Source organism: Chironomus tepperi, unplaced genomic scaffold, assembly GCF_022539635.2.
Source record: "Chironomus tepperi strain 1889 unplaced genomic scaffold, CSIRO-AGI_Ctep_v1 contig_262, whole genome shotgun sequence".
In the NCBI taxonomy this organism is placed as follows: domain Eukaryota; kingdom Metazoa; phylum Arthropoda; class Insecta; order Diptera; family Chironomidae; genus Chironomus; species Chironomus tepperi.
Genome location: NW_027226384.1, coordinates 561,714 through 586,319, shown reverse-complemented (window position 1 = coordinate 586,319; position 24,606 = coordinate 561,714). Strand labels below are relative to the sequence as shown.

Below are 24,606 nucleotides of genomic sequence, written 5' to 3'. Positions count from 1 at the left end.
TCTCACCGTTATCCGATTCAGTCGTCTTTACAATTCATGAAACTTACCGGTTAGATTTTTTTGAATATTTTTTCGACCGTTAAACTTTTTTATACACTTTTTTCGTGTTTATTAATTGTGTAGGCAGTTACATATGACTTTGATTCCTAGAATCAATTAAAATTAATTAAAAATGCATTCTCTACCTGCTCAAAATAGAAAAATTCATGAAAAACAAGATAAATTAAGTCAACTTCACATTTTCACTCAGAAATATTAAGCCGCACTTACACAATATTTTGATTCTGCACGTGAAACTGTTTTGAATTCCTAAAATATTAAAATAATTAATTAAATAAGCATGGACCAACCTTGTCAGACTGAAGGAACACCAGGATTTTGTCCAGACTGTGGATCCATCATCCCGCCTATGAAATCAGTTGGAGGAAGCATCTGTTATTTATGTCAAAAGGAACATGATGTTTCTGGTAAGAATAAGTTAATTTTATTAAGCTGTGGATTACTGGATCTGCTTCAATTCCGTTGGTTCCACTCCATAAATCTACCATATACTGTTAATATTCAGCATATCTATTAAAAGCCACTTAATTCCAACATTCAGCACTAAATTCTACTTTAATTAACTTCCAGTATTCGGTGACATGAGGATAGACTACAACATCCACTTTAATAAAATCCCAAATGAAGATGAAAATGAAAGCAGCGATGACGAACAAGCTGAAGGACCAGTTGTGGACAGAAAATGCAGTAAATGTGGAAATGATAAAATGTCCTATGCCTGTCTACAGCTACGATCAGCCGATGAAGGTCAAACTGTATTCTTTACATGCACAAAGTGTAAATTTAAGGAATCTGAGAACTCATAAGCCTAGATTTAATTTATTTAATAAAGTTATTAAGATTTTTGTTACATTCTATAAGATTAACAAGCACTTTCATGACATTCATTACAGTTCCTGAATATATGTGTGGAAATGCTATGGACTTGTCTAATTTGTAGTTGAATAGCAGCCTTTTGCTGATGAAATCTCCATGATATGATAAATTTCCTACTTCTACATATTGTTGCTTAATTACTGAGTACATTTCAATGCCTAACTTGAAGGATTCACTGTTTTCAAGCATGTCTGCTGGATATACAACAATCTGGAAGTGATGATCAAATTTCTCATAGATCCTCTTTATATGCTTAATCATTTCGTCAATAACTTCATTAAATGACTCTTCATTGCTTGTGGCTATAAATGCTTGACAGCATGTCGATTGGACAGTGCTGTACAAGTCTTGGTGCTCATAATGATTAGTGCTGTTGTAAATTTTTCCAGTACTAACAAGTTTTAATGGAAATTGAGTCGGAAAAGCGATTAGTTTCGAGACAAATGGAAGATAATTGATAAATGAGCCACTTCCGCTCAAGTGTAGCAGGTTTAATTTATTGTCAATTGCTTCTTCCTTGAGTAAAAATAAGTTTTCTGGATTTATGGCAGCACCTTCGGCTATTATGCTTCTAGTAAAATCTGGATTGCTAAACTTGATAAATCCTGCATCTCGAAGGTAGTCACATAGATCCAGTGGAGTATATAAATCAAACTGTGCTGCATCTCCTTTCATGTAATAGCAAGCTGGATCATAAAATTCGATTAATTCCTGGATCTGCTGGTTTGGATGCTCAACATTCGGTTTTTCTAAGTGACTGTAGACAACTTCCTTTACTTTTGGCGTTTTCTCATGAATGACATTAGGTATGTTGAGGAAATTATGCACAAATTGGTCCTCTAAATGGTAAGAATTTTCCTTTATTTTCTTTAAATCTTCCCGTACGATCTTTCCTTGCAATCTAAGTCCTTCTGTGGCTTCAACTTTCATCTGCTTTGCTATATCCAACCGACGATCTTCCAGTTCCTTCTTTCTATTTTCTACAGCACTAAACAGCTCATATTCATCCTTTAAAGTCTCTAAATTAATTGACAACTTCCTTCGTTCAACATTTTCCTTAATTTCATTGAAATTTTTCATCCTCTTGTCAATTTCCAAGAATGGTGAGAGAACAGCGAAATTCTCCATCGCTTTATCTCCTGTCACATAGAGTGCTGTGACATTTCGTCGTAATATTTTGGTCGGAATCAAAAATCGCCGCAGCATTTCTGAGATAAATTAAGTAACTTTATTCGAGGCAGAAATTTGATGTAAACAAAGTAAGCTTGACTTATTGACGAAGTGTTTGTGTCTAGAAGACGCATTTGTGATTAGGATTGTGTCAGTTTGATGGATACTCTGGAAGTTTGAATTTTTCATGCTGATACGAAGAAAGCATTAGTGTTACAAAGCCATACAATTCCTTTATAAAACATTTGTAAAGTTTTGATTTAACGGAATCTGAAAATTCAAAACTACAAAATCCAGCAAAAAATTGTTTAGAAACCTTACAAAGCCATATTGATTGTATTGTTTTGAATTCAAAATCGTATTTTAACGGGTTTTTTTTCCTGAATTTGGAAGTTTTTGTTAATTAATTTCACAAACTCATAGAATATCCTTAATTCCTTCAATTTAAAGAAAGCCGGGACTTAGTTTCACAAAAAGACATTTCGTACAGTCAACTCTGTCTACATATTTCCATGCTAACTATTTCCTACTCCTGCCTATTTATTATTTTTAATCAGAAAACCAAAACATAAACTCATGAATATGGAAAATAAAGAAGATAATGAGGAAGAGATTAATTACGAAAAGTCAAAAGATTATTGGAGTAATGTGGAACCTACAAATTGTGGAATGCTAGGGAATTTGCTTCAAGTCTCACTTCCCGGTAAGTTTAATTCAAATTAATAAATATTTTGTAGCTAATTGCTGGATTTAATCACATTTCAGACATCCAGGGATCCTTAAATTTTCTCAAACAAGTCTTTAAACTCAAGCCAGCACCTCTGAAAAATCGCTGTCTTGATTGTGGAGCTGGAATAGGAAGAGTGTCAAAAAATGTATTAATGCAGGAATTTACAACAGTTGATCTAGTTGAACAAGACCCAAAATTCTGTGAGAAAGCAAAGGAAAGCTTAATTAACTCAGGACATTTAGGAAATGTATATAATGTTGGACTTCAGGACTTTAAGGAATCCAGCGATACCTATGACGTCATTTGGATCCAATGGGTTCTTCTGTATCTTCCGGACGAAGCACTAATTGACTTTTTCAACAGAATATCAGCCATGCTCAATAAAAATGGCTTAATTATAGTAAAAGAAAACTTCACAAAAGGAAATGAAGTTGTTTTTGACAAGGAAGACTCATCCGTAACTCGACCGCTGGCTAACTTTAAGCAACTCCTTAAACAATCCAATCTCAGAGTTATAAAGGAACAGAAACAAACAAATTTTCCAAAAGAACTATTTCCTGTATACATGTTGGCAATAAGACCAATTAAATAAAAGCTTTATTTTAATTAAACCATGCCCAATTCAGTGATATTAACTTCAGCTGATTGTCCAGTCTTTTCGTATCGACTTTCAACTAATTCAAGCTTTCGTCCAAGCTTTAAAAATCCCAAATTATCAAAACATCCAGTTGATTCAGTCATGTAGAATCTGTAATCAAGTATTTCAGGCCAAAATTCATCCAGTGCTGCTTTGAATTTTTCAGCTGGTTCCAAAAGGCTGAGAACTGAACTAGTCGAAGATGCATCATCTCCTTTATCAGATTCGGATGTCTTGTTGGACCTATTTAAGGCGATGTTTGCGATGAAGAACTGGAAGTAGAGGATGAATTTAGGAATCTGTCCTTAATGTCCATTATAAGCCATACTTACAGTAACTCCATAGCATTTTCTAAGACGATGAATTGTCTTATGCAAATCAGATGTAATCTTCTTGGTGACAACAATTGGAGCTGAGAAATGATAATAAGACATAGTAATTGTATTGATGACTATAAACCGGACTTTGGTCATGTCGAAATTCTTCTTATAAATTCGGCAGGCACTTTGTTGATCAAAAAGTTCTTCCAATGCATGTATTAAGTCATACATGTTGTTGATCTGCATGATTGAAAATCGATCATTAATTTTCTGAGCATCCTTTGCATTCATGCCCTGTGCAGCACACAGTTTTGTAATATTGTCCGTTCTGAATTGAGGTTTTGAGTCAAAGTAGATGACTTCATAGTCTGGAAACTCTTTTAAGATGTTAACAAGGATGGAATTGATTAGGATAGACTTTCCGACGTTTTTCTTTCCACAAATTTCTATGATTGATCCTGACAAGATTCCTTTAGCAACAAAAAGATCGTCAAATTCTCTAATTCCTGATGAAATGATTTCTGTTTTAATAGTGTCTTCAACATACTGAGCATCGCAGTCAGGCAGGATATTTGGCATTGTGTTATCGTCTATGTCGTCGTCATATCTGAGCAGTTCCTTTAATTTTTGAATTTGAAGTTTAATTGGAACTTTTTGCAAAAACTTCAAATCCTCGACACCATAATCCCCAAATAACTCGTTTGAGTAGTCTGTTCTCTTAACTTTATCCTTCTTGCATTTTGGGGTCTTTCTACGTCTCGGAATATACTTCTTGTTCATCTTAATTAATTAAAAATTTTACTAATTTCTATTACTTATTCAGCTACAATTTTATCATCTGATGATGAATAGTGATGTTATTTATTGCATTAAGGATGTTAATGACTAGAAAGATTCCTTTAAACTATAAATAACTAAAATTTTCTGATTTCAAAACTCAATCAAAAATAAAACTGATTTCCCGCACTTTTATTGTGCTAAAATTTGAATATTTTATAGCCGTTAAAATAAATTGTGCAAAATTTATATAAATTTCATTCATAAACAGATAAATTCCTGTTAGATTCATCACTCCAGCTATTAAGTAGATTAAATACACACATATGTTATGATGTTCATTGATAAATTGCTTGTTCTCCGTCTTATTGTCAATTATTGAGGAATTTGAATTCAAAACCTTACAATTTTCATGATAAAACCATACAAACTTTTCTGAAAATTCAAATATTTTTTGCAACGGAATTTTGATTTTATCATGGATATTCTGCAATTTTCGCTATATTTCGCACATTATCTGCAAAAAATCACACCCTGAAAATCAAAAAAATTCACAATAATACTCAAATAAAGCAAAAAGTCGAGTTATAAAGCCATAAAGATAAGTTTTTTCTTATTCGTTTATTTTATCTCATCTCATTGCACAGAAAAATAAGTCAATTAACGAGTCTTATTATCTAATGATTAGAACTGAATGCGACTTATCGCATACATATATGTATGAAATGTATACACAATATACTAAAAAATAATATTTACAAGAATAAAAAAATGGTTTTTTATCGTAATAAATAGAACTTATCACTCGAACCTGATGATAACATCATGAAATGTTGTTTATACTGTTTAGAGGAGCAATTTGATGTAAATCTGTATAGTCGATTGAGTAGTATTCTTTCATCATCATAATATTATTCATCATCATCCATTACAAGGTCATCTTACATCACTGTATCAGCATGTTTACAATCAATATAGAATTAAAAATGCGCTTTTGTCACGTTCGGTCATGTATTTCATTGTTATCTATATAGATGCACATTCTATTATTTTGAAAAAGAGTGACTCCTTTCTCGTTGTAATAAGAATATACCCGCATTCATACCGACCGAACCCCATTTTACAGACTCTGATACTTGTCGTTTCTTCTGCTCTAATTGTGCACCGTAGCGACAATAATCGACGAAATGCAAACTATTGTGAAAGGCTGTCTTATGTTTTATGGCGTAGCTGATCTAATAAAAACATTAGAATAACAAATTAATCGACTTTAATTGCTATAAAAGCAAGCTTGTACTCACTTGACTCTTTATATCCTTCTCGCTATTGATATGCTTTGACTTATCATTCATATTATTTATACGGATTTTATAGCCTTGATTCCATAGCTCAGCAATTGTTAATTTCACTACTTTCAATCGATTCTCGTGCTTTGATACTGTATAAATATAAATGTCTTGTGCTGTCGGCTTTTTATCTATAATAAACAAAAGGAAGAAGTGCAAAACAGTGAGAAAATATGATAAAAATTTCAAAAATAGCAAAATTTACTGCTGATTCTTTACAAAAAAATATTTCAATGGCACGTGTTAGACACAAAAAAAAATATACTTTTTGTGACGATAATTCACTCTCACTTTCATTCTCATCACAATGAATACTTGCTATACATTCTATATACAATGTATTTGCATAGTTTACACTTCGCTGAAGCTGTCTAGATGAATTGACTAGTAATTGATTGCTATTTTATTGATTTCAAAGATGAATTATTTGTTGAATACAGAAAAAAGTCGTTAAAACTTATTTTTGAATTTTTTGGCGGGAAATGATTCTATAAAAGGAGCGAAAATTTCAGCAAAAATTTATTCTTTCGTCACAATTCAAAGTGTAAACATCAATTAAATTTAAATATTCGCCTACACTGCAGTCAAATTACAATCAAAAGACAGCTGCATCATCTCAAATAACCAAGATTAATCACACAAAAGGTAAATATTAACAAAATCATGATCTAGATACATCCAACCGGGAAAACCACAAAACAAATTTGTCCTAAGGTTATTTACTAAAGTTTCGTCAATATGATTTACTTCCTTTACTTTATCCGCATTATGTTCTACGTGAATACAAATATATGCTTATAAATCTACCGAGATAAAAGGCAACAATGTGATGAATAAGAAAATTAGAGTGAAATATTTTGCTATTATTATTTACACACATGTTACGCGAGTCAGTTTAATGAACTACTCGAAGATAGAGTTTCTTATCATTACGATTATAATAAAATGCTATTACACAATGGGCTTTTTATTCATATTACGAATGTATTTACTCCACTTTTCACAAGACAGTCTCGGTTTTTTAAACTATTTCCTATTTTTATACAATAGCTGTCCAGTCATGAATTATTTTGATTTAATTAAATACCGCACATTGCGTTTTTTGCGCATCACTTGCTATTTATACAACGTTCTGACACAATAAAGACAGTATTATATGCACAATGACAATATTTTTAATCTCATTTACGTGCAAAAAGCATGCTTTTGTTTTGCTTTTTTAACCATTTCATGGAGCTTATTTAATCGATTTAAGCTCATTGCGTTGCAGAAGTTTTCATTTGTTGTTTTCTTAACAATATGATTGATAAGATACTGAGCGGATATCAACAAGAAAAACACCGATACAAATATTATTATTGTCGTTTTTTGGAGGGCATTTTTAGATAATAATATAGAAAAATATAAACAGAAATGCGATGAATTGGTGTCAAATGCAGTTTGTTTTGGTTATTTTTTCTTAAGTAGTTTCCATGAAGTTTTTACAAAAAGGTAAACATCTTTTGTAAATTTATTCACAAGGGCTTTTAAAGGTTGGTACTTGAGATGATCAGTAGGGAGGCTAATAATAAATTGTCAAGTTTATTGAGTTAATGAGTAGAATTCTGATGTTGTTTATATAGTTAGGGATAAAAAAAAAAAAAAATATAAAAACAAACAAACTTTAATTGTTCAGATCTGTATGATACATAACTGCGTGATATATGCGTTTCTAGGCTAAAGACAGCAGGCTTTAGGCTCTAAGTCGACTTCGGGTTTTGTATGGAAATTCGTCTCGACTTTTAGCTCTGATTGATAGCTTGAACAATTGAGGATTCGCCAAATCTCTCACTAAAACCTAGATCTACAGCTCATAATTGAATCCGAACCACATAGTTATGCATATTACACATTATTCTACTGATCCCAACTTCATATACATCTCAATAATTCATTTAAACTTCAATTTATCTTCTAACCTTCAAATATCTCTCTAGTATAATCTTCTATTTACTTTCACATCATCAAAATCTGTAGAATAAACATTAAATATAGCTGAAAAGTGCTTTTGTCAAGTTATGAAAAGCTTTTTGTCATAATCAGCATGTTGGGAAAACTTTTACTTACACAAAAAGCAAACAAATTTCATTTTCTGGTTCTGAATTTGTAATAATAATGATAACATGCTGTCGTATGCTTTTTGTGAACATCGAAAAGTTGGATGTTCTAGGGACTAATACAAAGGGGTCAATAATAAGGCATAGAATCGAATTTAATTGAAATTATCAACAGGGTCATCTTAAAATGTCTCGGACTTGACCAGAATCAAATCGAATTTAAGGCAGTCACAAATTAGAATCAAATCAGAATTCCCAAAAAATCAGAGACTAACTGCTCACGAGAATCGAATAAGCTAATTTTTAATACGTCAGCTATTGACAATAGACTCAATTTACTGTTCATATTATCGCCTATTTACACATAATGATTTCAAAACTTAACGTGTCAATACAATCTCGATCATGCATCAAGCTTGTTAAAATAGCACTCGTTAATTTCTCAGAATAATCACAGGAGTGAGAGTGTGATAAAAATAGTAAAAAACAACTAAATCAAAGCCTAGACGTAGTTTTTTATTACAACCGGCAATTTGCAGCCAGATTGCATTCTTTTTCTATATTTATTTGTATGTCATTCATAAGCATTTGAAGCTCTATATCGTAGAATTAATAGAGTCTACATCTCGCAAGTCATTGTTATAGGTCTATTCCTTAAATGACGCAGATTATCTCCGTCAATTAGCTCAGAAATTTAATCCACTTGACCTAATTTATAAATTCACGTACGTGAATATGCACAATTGTGTTTTAGTGAAGCTTTATCGTACGATAAACAAAAAACTTTTTTACGGTAAATATTTTAAATGTTTTCACGCGCAATTTACCGTGAGCTTACAGTAATGATGCGGAACCGACCGTAAGATTAAAATTCTTAAGTTCCTCTCAGATGGCAAAAATTAAATTACACGCGCATGTTAGCTACTCCATGTGTGATAAAAAAATAATAATAATTTATTAGCAAAAAGTGTCATTTTCACATGATACGAAGAATTCATCATGATGTTGTTAATAGATTTTAATGGATTGAGAATGAATGTCTTCTCAACTGAATGGGTTTTTAGGAGCGTAAAATTAAGCAGGGTTGGATGAATTGCAGTTGAGTTTTGTTGACGATGTCTGGAATGCTGTAGATTTGAGTTTTATTGCAACTCAAGTTATTACCAGAGTGTGGCTGTCTCAAAGTTGAGTTTTTCGGCATTAGATTGTCGAAAAATTCAAACATTTCAAACTCAACCTATGTTAAAATAAAAATTAAATTTTTTTTTTTGAGAGCCACACTCTGATTATTACTTTTAAGATTTACTTTAGGATTTATTGATCAAATCAATTGTAATCCTTGACTTTTGTTCAAATATTAACTGTACTGTAGCTATAGCCCTAATATGCATAGAGCATGCTTTCATGGTACATAAAGACCTGTCTAAGATACTGTCTTCCATTTTCCATTACCAAAAAGATAATTTGTTTGGAAAGCTAATGGCAAATTAAGCATTGGCTTGCCATTTAACCTTATAGAAGGACTCAGAACAACAAGAGATAATCTAGCTGAAATAGCCTCAATTAGATGCATCAAATTTCATTATAGGCCATCAAAAAAGCCCAAAAACAATAATCATATTAACATCTGGATAGCGCCACCACTTGGAATCAATCTAGAGCATAGAAGAGTCCTTGCCCTTGAACTATGAATTTGCTCGAAAGCCGTTAAAGCCAGAGAGAAATACTTATCATGAACACTCTAGAATTCGCAGTGAATCAATTAGAACTAATCATTACCAAGCATAATACTGTCCTAATTTTTTGTTTACTTCTATACTTTCCCTTGACCCCAATACCTACAGTTGCATAACATCCAACTCTTTTTAATGTAAACATATCCTCATGTAAATTGTCGTAAAAGCAGCAATTTTTGCGACATAAAACATAATGTTGGACTTGATTATATCAAAATCCAAAGTCCTTTGTGACATTTTCAAGAACCATTGTCAACAGTCATAATACTCAAATGTATACACATCTATCAGAGTTCATTCATTATCATAGTCATATCACTGTTCTGATCATACAATAAATTGATAACTTCATAACTTTATAGCACCCATAAAAATTCAAAAATCGATACTGCACCCCAATCCACTCCTAATTTAAACTCAAATCTTCTTTTCACTAGACAATCCTTCCAATAATTCAAAATTTATCCAACCCTGCGACAATAATAAAAAACTCAAATTCACTTACTTTTCTTTGGCTCCGAACTCACTACGCCATAATGTGACTGAACGGGAGTATCTTTTTGGAAATCATCATCTTCATCACTTGTATTATGCTGCACATTTGTCTGTACTAATTCAACAATAAATCCCGTCTCTATAACTGCACAAAATAGCCTCTCCTCATCTTGATAAAACCATTTTGATTCTCTGAGCTTTTGTGTTGCAACATGCTGATTACTTCCACCATAACTGTCAGCTGACTTTAATTTTTGTGTAAAAAACCACCAATGTGATTTATTTGGTGGCGATTTACTTGTCGTGGACTCTGATCCACCAAATGAATTTCGCCTTGGCGGTAACATGATTTCTGTCGCAAGGACCATTTCAGTCTATATTAAAAATGCACAGACAGAATATCTTTATATTTTTCACAATTTGTCAATGTTTTTATTATTGTTTTGATAAATTTCTTGGCTGAAATTCAAATAATTTTTTCACAATTTTTTTTCACTTTCACATAAAGAATTTTCAATTTTTCACTTCTTTTTTTGCAATAGTTTGTGCCTTTTCGGTTACGAAAATATCAAAAAAATTTTAAGAATTACTTCAACACTTGTTGTATTCGCTTCAACGGTCTACGATTGAATGAGAATAATGTCTCGGAAAAATATTGTCTCTCCGACTGTTTTTCCATATGCTCGTTCACAAAATATAATATAAATATTCGCCGCTATAACTACAAAAACAAACTCAGCACTTCGTGTGTTTATTTAATTTCTTCTTATTTTCTTCTTCTTCTTTACTCTCTGAGCTTGCTACGATAAAAAAGAATTTCATTTCATTTTTTTTTAAATTAAAATTTGAGAGAATTTAATAATATTTTCTATAATCTCTCTCACTGCGTCGACGACGATCAGCTTATGCTCGTACACATGATTTCATTTATTGTGCCTTTCTAAGGTCATTCCGAGTAGACAGTCTTGTGGACATGCCTAAGAGGAAGGAAGATGAGCACTTTATTCATTTGCATTTTTTGTAAGACATATCGCATCAACAAAATTGACACTTCAGGGTTAATTCAGGAATTAAATGGATATACGCGACTACGACACAGAGACTATATATTGTATACGTGATATTATTCACACATTCATCAAAAAACTCTTTTTTCTCATTTTTTTTCTGTTTTGTTTTTCTCTAGCCAAATAACAATAATGTGATATACACAAAGAGCTGTGCATACCTTATACATTACGCGCTTATTGCTACTGGAGATCGACGCTTTATTGTTAATTAAATGTGACGAATATTGTATGATGAGAAAATAATTGAGTAGTGTCACATGGACAATTGATTTGTATTGCCGGTTTACCGGTTTTCTGTTTTGCTTGCTGTTCATTTAGACACAAATCAAAACAAAGCATTTTTTGCGTTTTTGGATGAACAATTGATGCTAAAAGTCACATCCAATAATGTATTATTTTGCCAACATTATTATTATTTATATTAATTTGTTTACAACTCACGCGCATTCTGCTTTGCAGTGTTGTTAGTAGACTTAACTGTGATTTAGATAACTGTTTATGACTGGGCAAGGTAAGTTCAGGGGCAGACATTATTATCTAAGTCAAGATAAGTCGTTCACGTCAGTATCATATGAAGATATCATCTGACTTAGACGTTAATATTTGATAACGGCTATTACATTGACTTTCGTTAGTTTCTCAGACAGTGACCTTGGTAGAGGACAAGGGCGTATGCAGAGGTGGTGAGGTTGGTCAAATCCCTTCATTTTTGAATAAGATTCTTCAATTTGTTAGGATTTTTTGACCAGAGCCTTAGGGCAATCCTGCTACAAGGCCTCCTGGAGTTCCAGGCAATCCTACTACAAAGCCTTCTGGAGCCTCGGGACAATCCTGCTACAAGGCCTCTGGAGCCCCGGCGCAATCCTTGCTACAAGGCCTCCTATAGCCCAGGGTAATCCTGCTACAAGGCATACTGCAGTCTCACAGTATTCTTGTTATACCATCGAGTCTAGATGACTCATTAAGGCTCAGAAATAGAATTGAATTCAATCTTTGAAATTAAGGAATCAATATATAACTCTATTCAGTATTCTATAAAGTAGTAATCCATAACCTACACATAACCCAAGTTTGAATGATATTGACATAGTCAAGAACAGATGCTGTCTGGGAATGTTATATTCAACCTATCCAATGCCCCACATAGCTATATCAGCAACACTGCTGTTTTGTATATAAAAAGATACAAAAAACGACTCAATTTTTAATAAACACACGTATGCTCATTATTAATATAGATTGGAATGTATTAATGAACAAAATATTATTATTGAAGTGAAAAAGCGTTTATCTGATGGCACACAATGTTTACATCGAATGTGATATTTTTGTGTATGTTTAGCTTGAACGAACGCAAAAAACTTCACTCAAATAGACTTTTTCGGTGGTAAATAGGTGATCCAGTTTCAGTAACTTGACATTGTTATTGAGAGTATTTGGACAAATTGGTCTAGTTCTTGCGAAAATGCATACTTTGATTCAAATCTTGATCACAATGTTATCAAGCCAAACCTTATTATTTATGACTGTTTATCATAAGACATGAACATAACCTATAAATGTCTCAATTTGTGCCGCTCGGTAAAAAAGCTCAATTTTTTACACAAAAGATCAAAAAGAGAATTTCTAGTCTAGAATTACAAGATAAACAAAGCGATCAAAATGTATATCTTCTAATTTTCACGTATATTTACGATTATTGTCATCATTAATCTTAGTCATCATGTCAGATGTTAATACTTTTGTCATTTATTAGTTTTAGTGAGAAATTTTCCACGAAATTATTTAATTCTATTAACACGTCCATCAATATTTCATGATTTTGCATTATCGTTAGCGTCAGTTAATCACTCAATAATCGAGACTATACTAATTAATTAGAATATCCACGTGGAAATTAGTTAGGAGCTTTTGTGATGATGCTAATTGATTAAGAAAGTTGGCAGATGGAATTGAGAGTAAATTGGGATTTTCCATGATCCTTAATATCAGGGGTGAACAACCTGTGTGCCGCGACAAACTCATTTGGGATAAATGTCGTTGGAAATGCAATGAACCTTATACCATGTACGGTTTTGGTCGGCGCCTACCACCAAAGTCAAAATAAATCAATTTTTGAGCTTCACAATTCTTACTAATTCCACTATACGTACTCAAAAGCTCATCCTTAATAGCTCTATTCGAAGGAAATTGTAAGTTTGAAAAATTAATTAATTTTCGATTTTTCCTCATCCGTCAGAGCTTCATTCATAGTTTCCACGAACTATTAATTTCCAATGAATCTTCGTCTCTTTTCTGTACTATCCAATAAAGTTTTCAATAATTCAAATGAAATTGTAAAAATAAATCCAGTAAGTAACGTAAATCAATATTTCCACCATCAACGTCACTATGCACTTCATAGAGCTGTCGTCGATGACTCATATTTACAGAAGATTGAGTGATTAGGGAGAATCTATTATTAATATATTTAGCAATGAATTTTCAATTAAATGGATATAAGTGGCTCGATTGAGCAGTGGTTTGGTGTTGCTGTGTGGAACGGTGATCAAGAGGTCCAATGTGGATTCGTGCAGTCTTTAATAAATAAGCTAAATTTATCACAGGAAAGTCAATAAAAATCATAAATTATGCTACACGTGTTTACATTTATGGAAGTCGTTCAATTAATAGAAAAATACGTTTCATGTTTACATTTAGTCTGTGACTACCCGGTGTAGTATTTTCAATATACACATTGATAATAAATGACATTCATCATAATCTATAGTAAATATTATTCTCAGTGATTATTTACTATAAAGCGTGTCCTTTGAGAAGCAACTTACTTTGGAAAAGAAAACAGCAGAAATCATGTGATTGTCACAAGACATTTTATTTATAAATACTTTTAACCGGCACAAACTGTGCTGATTTCGTTGCATGTAAACAAGAAGAAGTAAATGGATTAAACGATTACGATGGAATTAATTGACACTAATTCTTATGGCGGACTTGTGAACTTCTTGTTGTTTTGTTGAATGTGCACGAATGGCACAAAATCGGTCAATCGATCAAAAATCAGACCGAAGGACGGCGGGACTCTGACATGGTCAACCAAGAAAGGATTCTCGTGATGAAGGCAATACTTCTTAATACCGAGACTGATAATTGAACGAATTCTCTTGAAGTCTCAGTCTGGAACTGGAAAATTCGTCGAAACAAGACTTTGAAGCTAAAAATCAGAGTCACTCCAGTCTGATGTCGAATTTTAAATCGATCAATCAACTCGTACTCTTCTAAATGGACACATGCAGACGTACAATGTCTTGCTATCTATCTATAACCTTATAAAATTACCTTAAAAACCTGTTTGATTAGGAACATTGCAAAAAATCCAATTCAAATAATAATCTGGATATTTTTGTCGGCAAATTTCTTCTTCTTCCTGCTTGTCTGTCTGGTGGGTAGCAATGTGTTTTGCAATATTTTAATTAGAAAAAGAGTGTTTATATGTTTTGAACAAAATGTAAATAAATTATTCAGATCATTAAACTGAATATTATGTGAATAATTTATTATTGAATGATTGGAAATATCCTGAGAAGAAGAAAAAGTCATCTTGACATAGGGCAGGGGTGAAGCTATGAAACTATCCGAAGAAATAGATTTGGCAACAGGACAGAATGCCCTGAGTGACAAAATACTTTAGAACTTTATAATTGATGACTTGCCATTAACTAGTTATAACTTGTTTTTGTCCACTCGAATACTTCGTGTGTCTCTCAGACTTGTCTCTCCATTAGTGGTGAGCACCCATTTATTATTCGGAGCACATCTTGGTGGATTACTGTGTGAGAAACGATGAAAAATTGCTGAGAATAATAAACTGGATCTTCTAAAGACGGATTCAGGTTTCGACGAACTCGAAAACCGACAATGTGCAATCCTCGTGCGCTTTTGTCAAGGAAGTAAGTAAGGACATCTTGGTATTAAGCCTCGAATGAATCAGGCTTTCAGCTTTCTATTCTGACAAAAGCGACTAAATGAACATGAATCATTTCAAGAATACTAAAAATTAAGAATTTAAAGTTCCAAAACCTCCTAAAAAAAGCAATTTCCAACATGTCCCTGCTCACCACAAAATAAACATCGAAAACACTGACAATAAGACCTTGAATTAATTATAAAAATGCTGGTATGCATTGTTTTGACTAAAAAATCGAAACGCAATATAATCTCGAATAAATTTTAAAAGGTTTATTTTTACTTTTACCAGTTTTTACTGGTTTCTGCTATTTGTTCAACCTTTAAAATTCAATATTGTTATAAATATTGTTGTGATTGGCTTTAAAGGTTCAATTTCACAAGGTAAGCTTTGTTTATATCTGGATTTAACTTGGTTGGATGAACAATCCGACTTGATAATATTGTTATTTAAAATTTCACTAAACAAACAGTCAATTAGGAAGAATTAAAAGAAAAACAGCATTGACTCACGATTTCCGAATTAAAACTCAATTGATTATCCGAAATTAAACATTCAATCAAGGTAAACCATGAGTAAAAGTAATTTTAATAATTCAGAGAAATTGAGAACATTTGAAACTAATTAGCCGAAAAGTTAAACAAGCAGAACTCCCACATGTCTTACAATTTACTCTATCTGACTCATATTTTTGAAGTATTTAAAAGTTCTCACCTAATTTTGCAAAATATAATCAAAAGGCTAAGACTTCCAGCAGATCACATGACTTTCATTCATTCAAAAAGATCAGAAAATCACGAGTTTTGATAAGTAACAGATTTTGAAATAATGGAATCAATTTCAGCTCCAAAAAAATGGGTTTTGTTGTTCCAAATAATCTTAATTTATTAATTACGAAGCACGTTTTGATAAGACACATTTTAAGGTACGAACGCCATAAATTCATTTATGTCAGGCGATAAATATATCAACCTGATTTTCATCATCAAACATTGTTTTGCAAGTGAGTGAAGTGCGATTATTTATCAATGATGTGTGGCTTTAAGACACTTCTTACTTATCTCGCTGGATTCATAGATCTACTGTGATATATAGGCTTTCTTAATTGGCGTTGGAAACAGACTCTGTGGATGGTTGCCCTTTGTCGATTTCTAATCCCGATCAGCACAACATGTTCTCTAGGGCACCAGTACGTCGGCGTATTAAAGGTTAGATGCAAAGTTAATTTGATGAATTTGTGACAGCTGATTTTGACCCATTTTTACAACGATAAATACGATTCGTCGTGATGTGTCGCTCGGGAATTTCAAATGATTTACTGTCTTCATCATCAGATATGGCTCACGTTTTAAGACATACTATGCAGAAATGATGAAAAATCCATCGAAATCCAACTACCAACGTCATGTGCTAGACCTGTGTTTTCCAAACGTTTTTGTGTCATGGCACACCTTTGTGGTAAGCCTCGATCGAAACTCCAAATGACATATCCAAAAATACCGGCCGCGGGACACAGTTTTGTCAATACTGGTCTCGACGGATATTAAAAACTAGTGATTTGGCATTAAAGAAATCAAATCAGATAAGATTACGTATGGAAAAGTCAACTGGACTCTGATTCCGAGTGATGTGAAGACCAAATGGGAGCCAGTAATGTCACATGGAAGTAACTTACATTTGGTAATAATAGAAAAGCTTTAGAGAAGCTTTAAAAGCTCCTTCACTGACCCTTCTTCATTTGTGTCGCTCGGGAAGCGTTACATGCCAATCGACGTCATTTACAGACAACCCCCATTTTGAAATTCTAGAACAAAAAAGATGATTTGCGTCATATCAATTAACAAGTGAATTATTAATTGTGATCCATTAATGGACGACAAAGTATTCTATAAATAGACTCAATTTTTCACTTCGTTTTCACTTGTCAAGGTCAGTTAGTCTCATCTTCTATTGTTTCTGTCTTGGTTCTAATTTTAGATCTCTTTCTAATCGTTTCCTGAAAATAAAATAAAAGAAAAAAAAAATCATAAAGAAAGATTTATTCTTAAAATATTTACTTTCATTTCGATTTATTTAGGTATTTTTCGTTCGGTGATTATTTGCATAATACTGTTTACACAACCTTACAGTTTTTGACGACTATACAGGCTTCATTTTTTGTGTGCAGATAAAAAATTCTTTTCTCATAAAATCGCAGTTGCCTTCAAAAATTAATTAAAAAAAATGAAACAAGTACATTTGATGTCACTAGACGATGTCTATAGCGTAGTTCTTTAAGTTTGTTATTGCGGTTCTTGCCATCTGTTTGGCATCTTAATATAGCATAGAGAATCTGTTTACAGGCATTTGATACCTTTAGTCTTGAAACTATAAACAACAAGTATGAATTTATATTAAAGTAATTGCTTATTAATGACTCAGATGTCAGCTTTTCAATTATTGATGCTAATAAATATGAAATTAATTTGTGAATTTACGGTCTATTGAGTTGGGGGAACTATGAGTCATATTGCATTCTGAGTTTGATGATCAATTGTTTGAGAAGAGAGTTTGAACCACTTTGAAGGATTTTTTCTCACTTACAAAAATTTAGACACTTCTTCGAATATTTTTGGATTTCCCGAGTCACACAGGATAACCGTTACTCATTGTGTTGATGGGAAAACTTCGAAATGACGTGAATAGGCTCAGATGACACTGATTAAGTTTATTTTAATGAAAAAATTGGGACTTGCTGTATTTTATTTGTTAATCGACGAACTATAAGATACAGCCGAAAACTGCAGAACTTTGACAGTCTCCGCCTCTAAAATCCAGGAAATCCACGTCTACTATTCATTGCCGAACCCTTTATTTAACCTAGAAATTTAATGTTCTGGGCACATTGTGACAAACAGTCCTGAATGACGACGTCAGAGCACATCCACGTCTTGCCGGCAATATGGTGACTTGATGATGTCTTAGTGGCCTGCTCGGGAAAGTGTCTAATTCAGAGATATAATTGATATGATTATCAGAGATATATGAGATATCTATAAATTCCGATCAATATACTATCAAAAAGACATCACCCGACAACCGTAGTTATTTATAATACCCAAAAGATATCTCGTGACGATTTTATAGTCTGACTGGTCAATAATGGTATTTTTATAATGTCTTTAACGATCCTTATTTCGTTTAATTTTAGGTGCAGAGCTTGAATCATGTGATAAGGGAATATAGTCTTACATTAATATACTCTTACATTGCTTTAGTCCAAATTTAAAATTTGATTGCATTTAGTTGTATAAGCTTGATGTGGACATCAATCAGAGGTGTAATCATGAATCATAGGGAGGGACCTAGCCTTTTCAGACCTAATTACTTAATTAATTAGAGTTTTTCGAGACAAAAATCTTGAAATCATCCTGGATTTTTTGCATATTTTTGTAAAATTTTAGAATTTCTAGCTACGCCCCTGACTTCAACACAAAAGCTTTACTAAGATTACTACATAAGTAGTTAATATATACATTGACAATTGACAGTTTCACTTAACACAACAAAAGCAATTAAATACGTCGCAATTAAATTTTTATCATTCCTTGCTTGTCATTTGAAAAGAATTTCAGCATTGCATTCTGAAATATAAACAGAAAATATAGTAAATGTCCCAAAATGACTTAAAATTCTCATCAAATCATTCGAAAACAGCAAAAAAAAATAATTTCGAGGGTGCCGTTGAACGCGTGTGTCGTTTGATGAGTGAACAAATGGCCTCATGGATATAATATAAAATATTTTCAGATGCATGATTGCGCGAATGTGTAGGCGAGATGTGTGCGAATGCTGATGTAAATAGCCTTAATATAAATAAATTTGAATCATCTCTCATTTCTCTCCGTACTCGATGCTCTCTTTTATCCCTCTCATCAATTATTGTCATGATAAATAGTTATCGCGCTTTCGGCAGCTAATTTTCAAATCAAGTAGGAGAGAGAGTCGAGCCCCACGTAAAGTTGAATTTTTATAACAAGTTGTAGCTTGTTTGTTTTTATTACGATGATGAAAAGCAATAAAATCGTTGATCTAATCACTTCAGCATGCTTAATTTTCATTTATTTCAATTTGAGATTTTTTTGGGGAATTTTGAAGTGATTTCAATTAAGGAATGATAGATTGGTAGATAGGCATTTAGAATCGAAACCTGAGCGGCAAAATACAGCGAACTGCATTTTTAGCTTCAAATTTACTTACTTACTTCACTTTCTGTACAGATCAATTGTGATCCATAACTTTATTTATATGCCGTCTGATACTGGTCCTATCGATGGCTGCCGATTGCCAATTTCCAATACCAAACGCAATACTGTCTCTGTCAACAGCTTCCTTCCAATAATTAATTGATCGTGCTTGTGATCTTTAATATCTTTAAAGTCAGTCTTGAAGACCAATAGCAGGAGAAATTAGTCAAAATCACTCAGCACAGTAGCCATCACGGTATCGCGTTTTACCGATAATATTTGGACGTAGCGGTTCTCTGCTGAACGCGATGTGCTGTTTGGGAAAGTATCCATCCATTTCCAACCTTTTTATCCTAACTATCGCCGTCTGTAGCTAAGACAGAGCTCGAATTCAACTAGATTTTTGCATGAAGACTTTATATGAGTCGAGTTGGCTTCGAGCTCTGAACGAAGAATGCATCTTTAAAGAAAAATTAGCTCTTTTCTTCAATTTGTTAAGCTTGTTTAAGACAAAAACGCAAACTTACTGTAAGTGACCTTGAGATCATCCATACTCTCCATTTGAAGCTATTCGGTACCCAAATACACTCATTCCTAGTCATAAGATCCCAAAAATCCCCTTTCCTACCCTGTAGATCTCAAATTACCCCTCATAAAATCATTCAATCCTCTTCTACGACTAAAAATAGAAGTCACAAGTTCCCATACATTTTTCAAAAAATACTCTCGAGACTGTGGCGATCCACATCCTCTCACTCGTGAATATAAAATTCGCGTAAACAAAATGTTTTACTAGCAAAAGCGTGAATGAACATTTCAAAGAGTATTTTTTTGTTTCGCTTCCTCATGCTTCTGTTTTTAAAAAAATTCTTTAAGTGATTATTGGGAAATAAAAACTTTTTTTTATACAAAATCAAAAGTGTTTTTAAATTTGAAGATTGAAATAAAATTGCAATAAACAGCCTAGGGTGGAAACTGATAATTTTTTTCTCAATAAAAAAATCATGAATCAACCTTGATAATGCAGCTGGAAGAACTCAATGTAATTAACTTGATGTTTGTGTATTTTTGTGCCCACATGTTTTGTTTCTCTGTTTAACTACGCAATAGACAATTCTGTGAGTAACTTTAGATAATATTTTTGCTTGCAATGACATCGACCACTTGAACATGTCAAAATGACATTCTGAAAACAATTACGTGAATTGATGTGAATTTTTATGATTAGATACATCTGGAATGATGATGAAAGTTCTTATTTTGGAGGGTTTTGAACCTTTTTATGGCAAATAAAGGCATTATTCCGAAGATAAATGATGGACCTAAAGTACTTTGAGAGAAATTGTCATCTATTTTGCTGAGTGTATGCCTAACTATAAGGACAACTAGTGTCATCGTGATTCAATCAATAGTCCTAAGCACTGGACATTCAGTCAAAAGAAGATTTGTCTTCTAAGGGTTCTTATATCGAAAAGGCCGACCAGAAAAGGCGAAAAATGCTTTGGGACACTGATATGAGTCTGGGGCAAGACCAGATCCAACTCGAAACCAAATATTCGACTCCACAACAGAATTTCAATATGGCATTGATGTATTGGTTCAGATAGGAAGGTTAGGGAGTCAACAAAGCTCATATGATACCAATTTATCAGAATAGACCATTAAGTCATAGAAATAGATCTTTAAAACTACCCTGCAATAACCAAAGCGCCAATCTATTCTATATGAGCTCATCTTCACTTTATAGACCCCCATCATCCACACCATAAAATGAATTGCAATTTTTTCTCCCATTATAAAATCAGTTTGCAAGTCTAATAACATAAAACCTTTCATTTTTATCTCATTTACTGTGATAAATTGCACAAAAAATTTCAAAATTCCATTTTTTTATCAAGCAATCAATCAAAAAAAGTTTAAGCAACTGCGACACACAAAGCAATTAAAAATGTTTGTCACATTCTACAATCACAGGATAAAGTTCCATAAATCTCTGATAACAATGTTTATAAATTCCACTTTTTATTGTTTGTGGTGTAAGGCGTGTCGTATATACCCCCAATTTTCTCAGAAATGAACTAATTGTTATGAATTTGAAATTGGAATCTGAAAGGACTGGATACATTTTTTCAGCTGAGATTATAATCCGAAATTGGAAACTGAAAGGACTGTGGATAAATTGGAACCAAATTTTCAGTGCGATTTTTTTAAATTGCTAAGATGGTTTCTGTGCTAAAAAGTTCGGAAAGTTATCAACGATTTGAAGAACTTTTGGTATTCTTTGGTCTAGGTTTAATCAAATTTTCAGTATTTTTTTAGTCGTGTTTCCATCCAAAATTTGACCTAAACTTTACCTTAACAGTGATAAAAAGGATGTTTTCATGGTAAAGTGAAATTCATGGAAAAGTTTTAGTTAAGAAAATTTCAAATTGGGTCCCCATTACAGTTTATTGCCAAGTGTTCCTTCTAATTTGTTTATCTTCAAGGTTTTTAGGCACTAATTGAAACAGTTTTGGTAAATTTCACAAATTTTAAGTTAGTGTCAATACTAAACGAAACTATATGCTACCTTTGAATATTTATTAAGCTTTTGAGCTTTGACATCATTACGAGGTTCTCGGACTAAATAAATCCATAAAATTGTACTCAATTTCAATACTGATCCTTCATGAATAAAATTCTTAAATTTGAACCAGTTCAAAATTATTATTTCAACAAGTCCTTCAGAACATATGCCTGAAATGACCTTAACCGTATGTTTCTCAATCGTCATCTTGTAGTAGTTTAGAGTCTAGTGATTATGAAATAAAACTGAAAATCAAAATTCAATAAACTTAATGTCTCTTAAAAGTGATATTTACCATAAAATTTAACTCTAAATAACATCCATAATTTTATTATTTTCAACATGATAATAAGAAATCTTAGAAAATATTCGCAAAAGTTTTTTACGTTGAAAATTGTAAGAAAATTCTATTCATCAAATTTTTATTGGACAAATTTGTTCGAATCCCATTTTCAGTTCTAGTAACTACAGTTGTATTTCAAAAAATAAAATTTGGATGTTATCTGCACTAGTAAAGGCAGTCAAAATGACGAACTTTAACTTTGTTTTTTGATATTTTCATTTTATTTCTTAGGCACTAATTTAAACAGTGTAAAATTGTACGATTTTCACAATTTTATTGATTTTTGTTCAAATGAGTATTTAAACCTTGGATATCATTAACCAGACATTAAACTTTAGATAACACATCATTAGATTCTCATAATAATCCATTAAATTTACTCAATTTTCAATCAATTCCTTAAACAAATTCTAATAAAAATATTAAATTAACCAGTTTATTATTTCAACAAGTCCTCTAGAACATCCGCCTGAACGACCTTAACCGTATGTAAATATCTCATCGTCATACTCAAGAGTCTAAACCCATTCACATCAATTACAAATGAAAAAGTCAATAAACATTATTCTCAATTAGCAAAAATGATATTTATATAAAATTTATCTCTGTACTCTACAATAACATCATAATTTCTCATCTCAAATATCTCAAAATGAAAAAGTCTTTCAACTCAAAAAAACATTGTTTACAGCTTGAAAAGCAATAAAGATAAATTCTTTCATTCAAGCATTTTATGGTGTTTAATTGCATTACAGACTGATTACGAGTTCCTATTTATATATATTCTTTGCAAAGTAATTTATAATTGCTAGATTATTCGTTACACTTGATTTAAAATAATTAAATAAAATAAATATGCTGATAAGGTTATCGGCACTCGAGCGACAATAACCTATGACAACGAAAGTGCGAGAATTTGTGTTTGTTGTTGCTGTTTATTTTGATTTGGAATTGGATTTTTTGTTTATAAACAAAGTTGAGTAAGATTTGAATGTTTTGAGGTGTGTCAATAAAATTTTAGAATTGACCTTTTGGATGTTTATAAAATGAAATTAGGTCAGTTGGTTAATATGAGAATTAAGCTTAGATTCTTTACTTCCTTGATGTTTTTGTGAAGTAGATTTCTAATTATCAATTGATACATGATGTATTACTTGAAAAGCACATGGTTTAAATTCGGAAAGTAGCGTTTTCCCAGGCCTACATGTAAACGACCTTATCTGGATTCGATACTCGGATTCGGGAAATCAATAGTTACTCTTAGACGTCTCTGTACTAGTGTTTGATCATATCAGAAAATCGTCAGAATAATCATCTTGTTTACATGCTTTTGAATTTGTTGAATTCAGAATTCTTTCATTCTAAGGATCTAGATAAAAAGCTCATTTATTACAGACATATTACGAGTAGGATCGAACCAATTTGGCAAAGTATTTATGAGACTCTATTATGAGCTACATTGATTGAAAGACCAAATAGCAAATAAATATGCTTATAAGGTTATGGATCAGTGTTAAACAACGAAAGTGGAAATTGTTTTGCGTTTACATGATTCAAATCGATTTCAGATAAACAAAGTTGAGTACTTTGATTGTTTTGAAAATGGCAATTTGTTTCGATCAAAAGTCTAGTGGTTCTAAGGCTAATCTCACTTGATTTGTGTCCCAGAATGAGCTTCTAAAACCCGTGTAGACGACAGCATATTCAAAGATATAGTGAACTCAAATTATGGGTTCTATACTGACCACCAGATTGATGGCAAAATATCAAAATGACTTTAATATTCCCTAACCTGATCTTTGTTTATGAGCCATTTTGGCTGTAAAATATAAAATTCACCTAACATACCTCTCGAGAAAACCTTTATAATGATCATATATCCTCAATTACAGATGTTCCGCATATAGTCTGCCAAGTTTCAAAAACTTCATATATTTTCCCCAACATAACAAGCTAGTCTCAAAACTCAAAACACACAAATAACATTTTCTCAAATCATTTTTGATTCCCATCCAAGTTATGAATCAACACTAAGAGTCTAAATGCGAATTCCCCTCATTATTAAAGTGCCTCCGTGACAAAAATCTCGACTCGCGGTTTTTTTTGTTTTCGTGAAGTTTTTCTTCTTTCTGATTGAAGGCCGTGATTCCGTGACTCACCTAAAATTAAAGAAAAACAAGTTTTGTAAAAT

General features: G+C 32.3%; 5 protein-coding genes across 5 annotated transcripts; 2 read left to right on the top strand and 3 right to left on the bottom strand.

Annotated features, from left to right (window-relative positions):
- The first annotated feature begins 295 nt into the window (after window positions 1-295).
- Polr1H (RNA polymerase I subunit RpI12) lies at window positions 296-920 on the top strand. The gene is made up of 2 exons (XM_070642125.1): window positions 296-467; window positions 631-920. Exons 1-2 carry the CDS (start codon window positions 341-343, stop codon window positions 864-866), a joined length of 363 nt encoding a protein of 120 aa, XP_070498226.1. The 5' UTR covers window positions 296-340; the 3' UTR covers window positions 867-920.
- Slimp (Seryl-tRNA synthetase-like insect mitochondrial protein) lies at window positions 852-2,201 on the bottom strand. Its single transcript, XM_070642124.1, has one exon. It carries the CDS (start codon window positions 2,140-2,142, stop codon window positions 880-882), a length of 1,263 nt encoding a protein of 420 aa, XP_070498225.1. The 5' UTR covers window positions 2,143-2,201; the 3' UTR covers window positions 852-879.
- Window positions 2,202-2,648: 447 nt separating this feature from the next.
- Ntmt (N-terminal methyltransferase) lies at window positions 2,649-3,457 on the top strand. The gene is made up of 2 exons (XM_070642095.1): window positions 2,649-2,809; window positions 2,872-3,457. The coding sequence occupies exons 1-2, from the start codon at window positions 2,683-2,685 to the stop codon at window positions 3,426-3,428; spliced, it is 684 nt and encodes a 227-aa protein (XP_070498196.1). The 5' UTR covers window positions 2,649-2,682; the 3' UTR covers window positions 3,429-3,457.
- Window positions 3,390-4,767, bottom strand: LOC139091858 (uncharacterized). The gene is made up of 2 exons (XM_070642093.1): window positions 3,806-4,767; window positions 3,390-3,745 (listed from the first exon to the last, which is right to left on the bottom strand). The coding sequence occupies exons 1-2, from the start codon at window positions 4,571-4,573 to the stop codon at window positions 3,443-3,445; spliced, it is 1,071 nt and encodes a 356-aa protein (XP_070498194.1). The 5' UTR covers window positions 4,574-4,767; the 3' UTR covers window positions 3,390-3,442.
- A 388-nt stretch (window positions 4,768-5,155) lies between these two features.
- Window positions 5,156-10,883, bottom strand: l(1)G0469 (lethal (1) G0469). The gene is made up of 3 exons (XM_070642086.1): window positions 10,254-10,883; window positions 5,872-6,047; window positions 5,156-5,805 (listed from the first exon to the last, which is right to left on the bottom strand). Exons 1-3 carry the CDS (start codon window positions 10,609-10,611, stop codon window positions 5,617-5,619), a joined length of 723 nt encoding a protein of 240 aa, XP_070498187.1. The 5' UTR covers window positions 10,612-10,883; the 3' UTR covers window positions 5,156-5,616.
- Window positions 10,884-24,606: the final 13,723 nt, after the last annotated feature.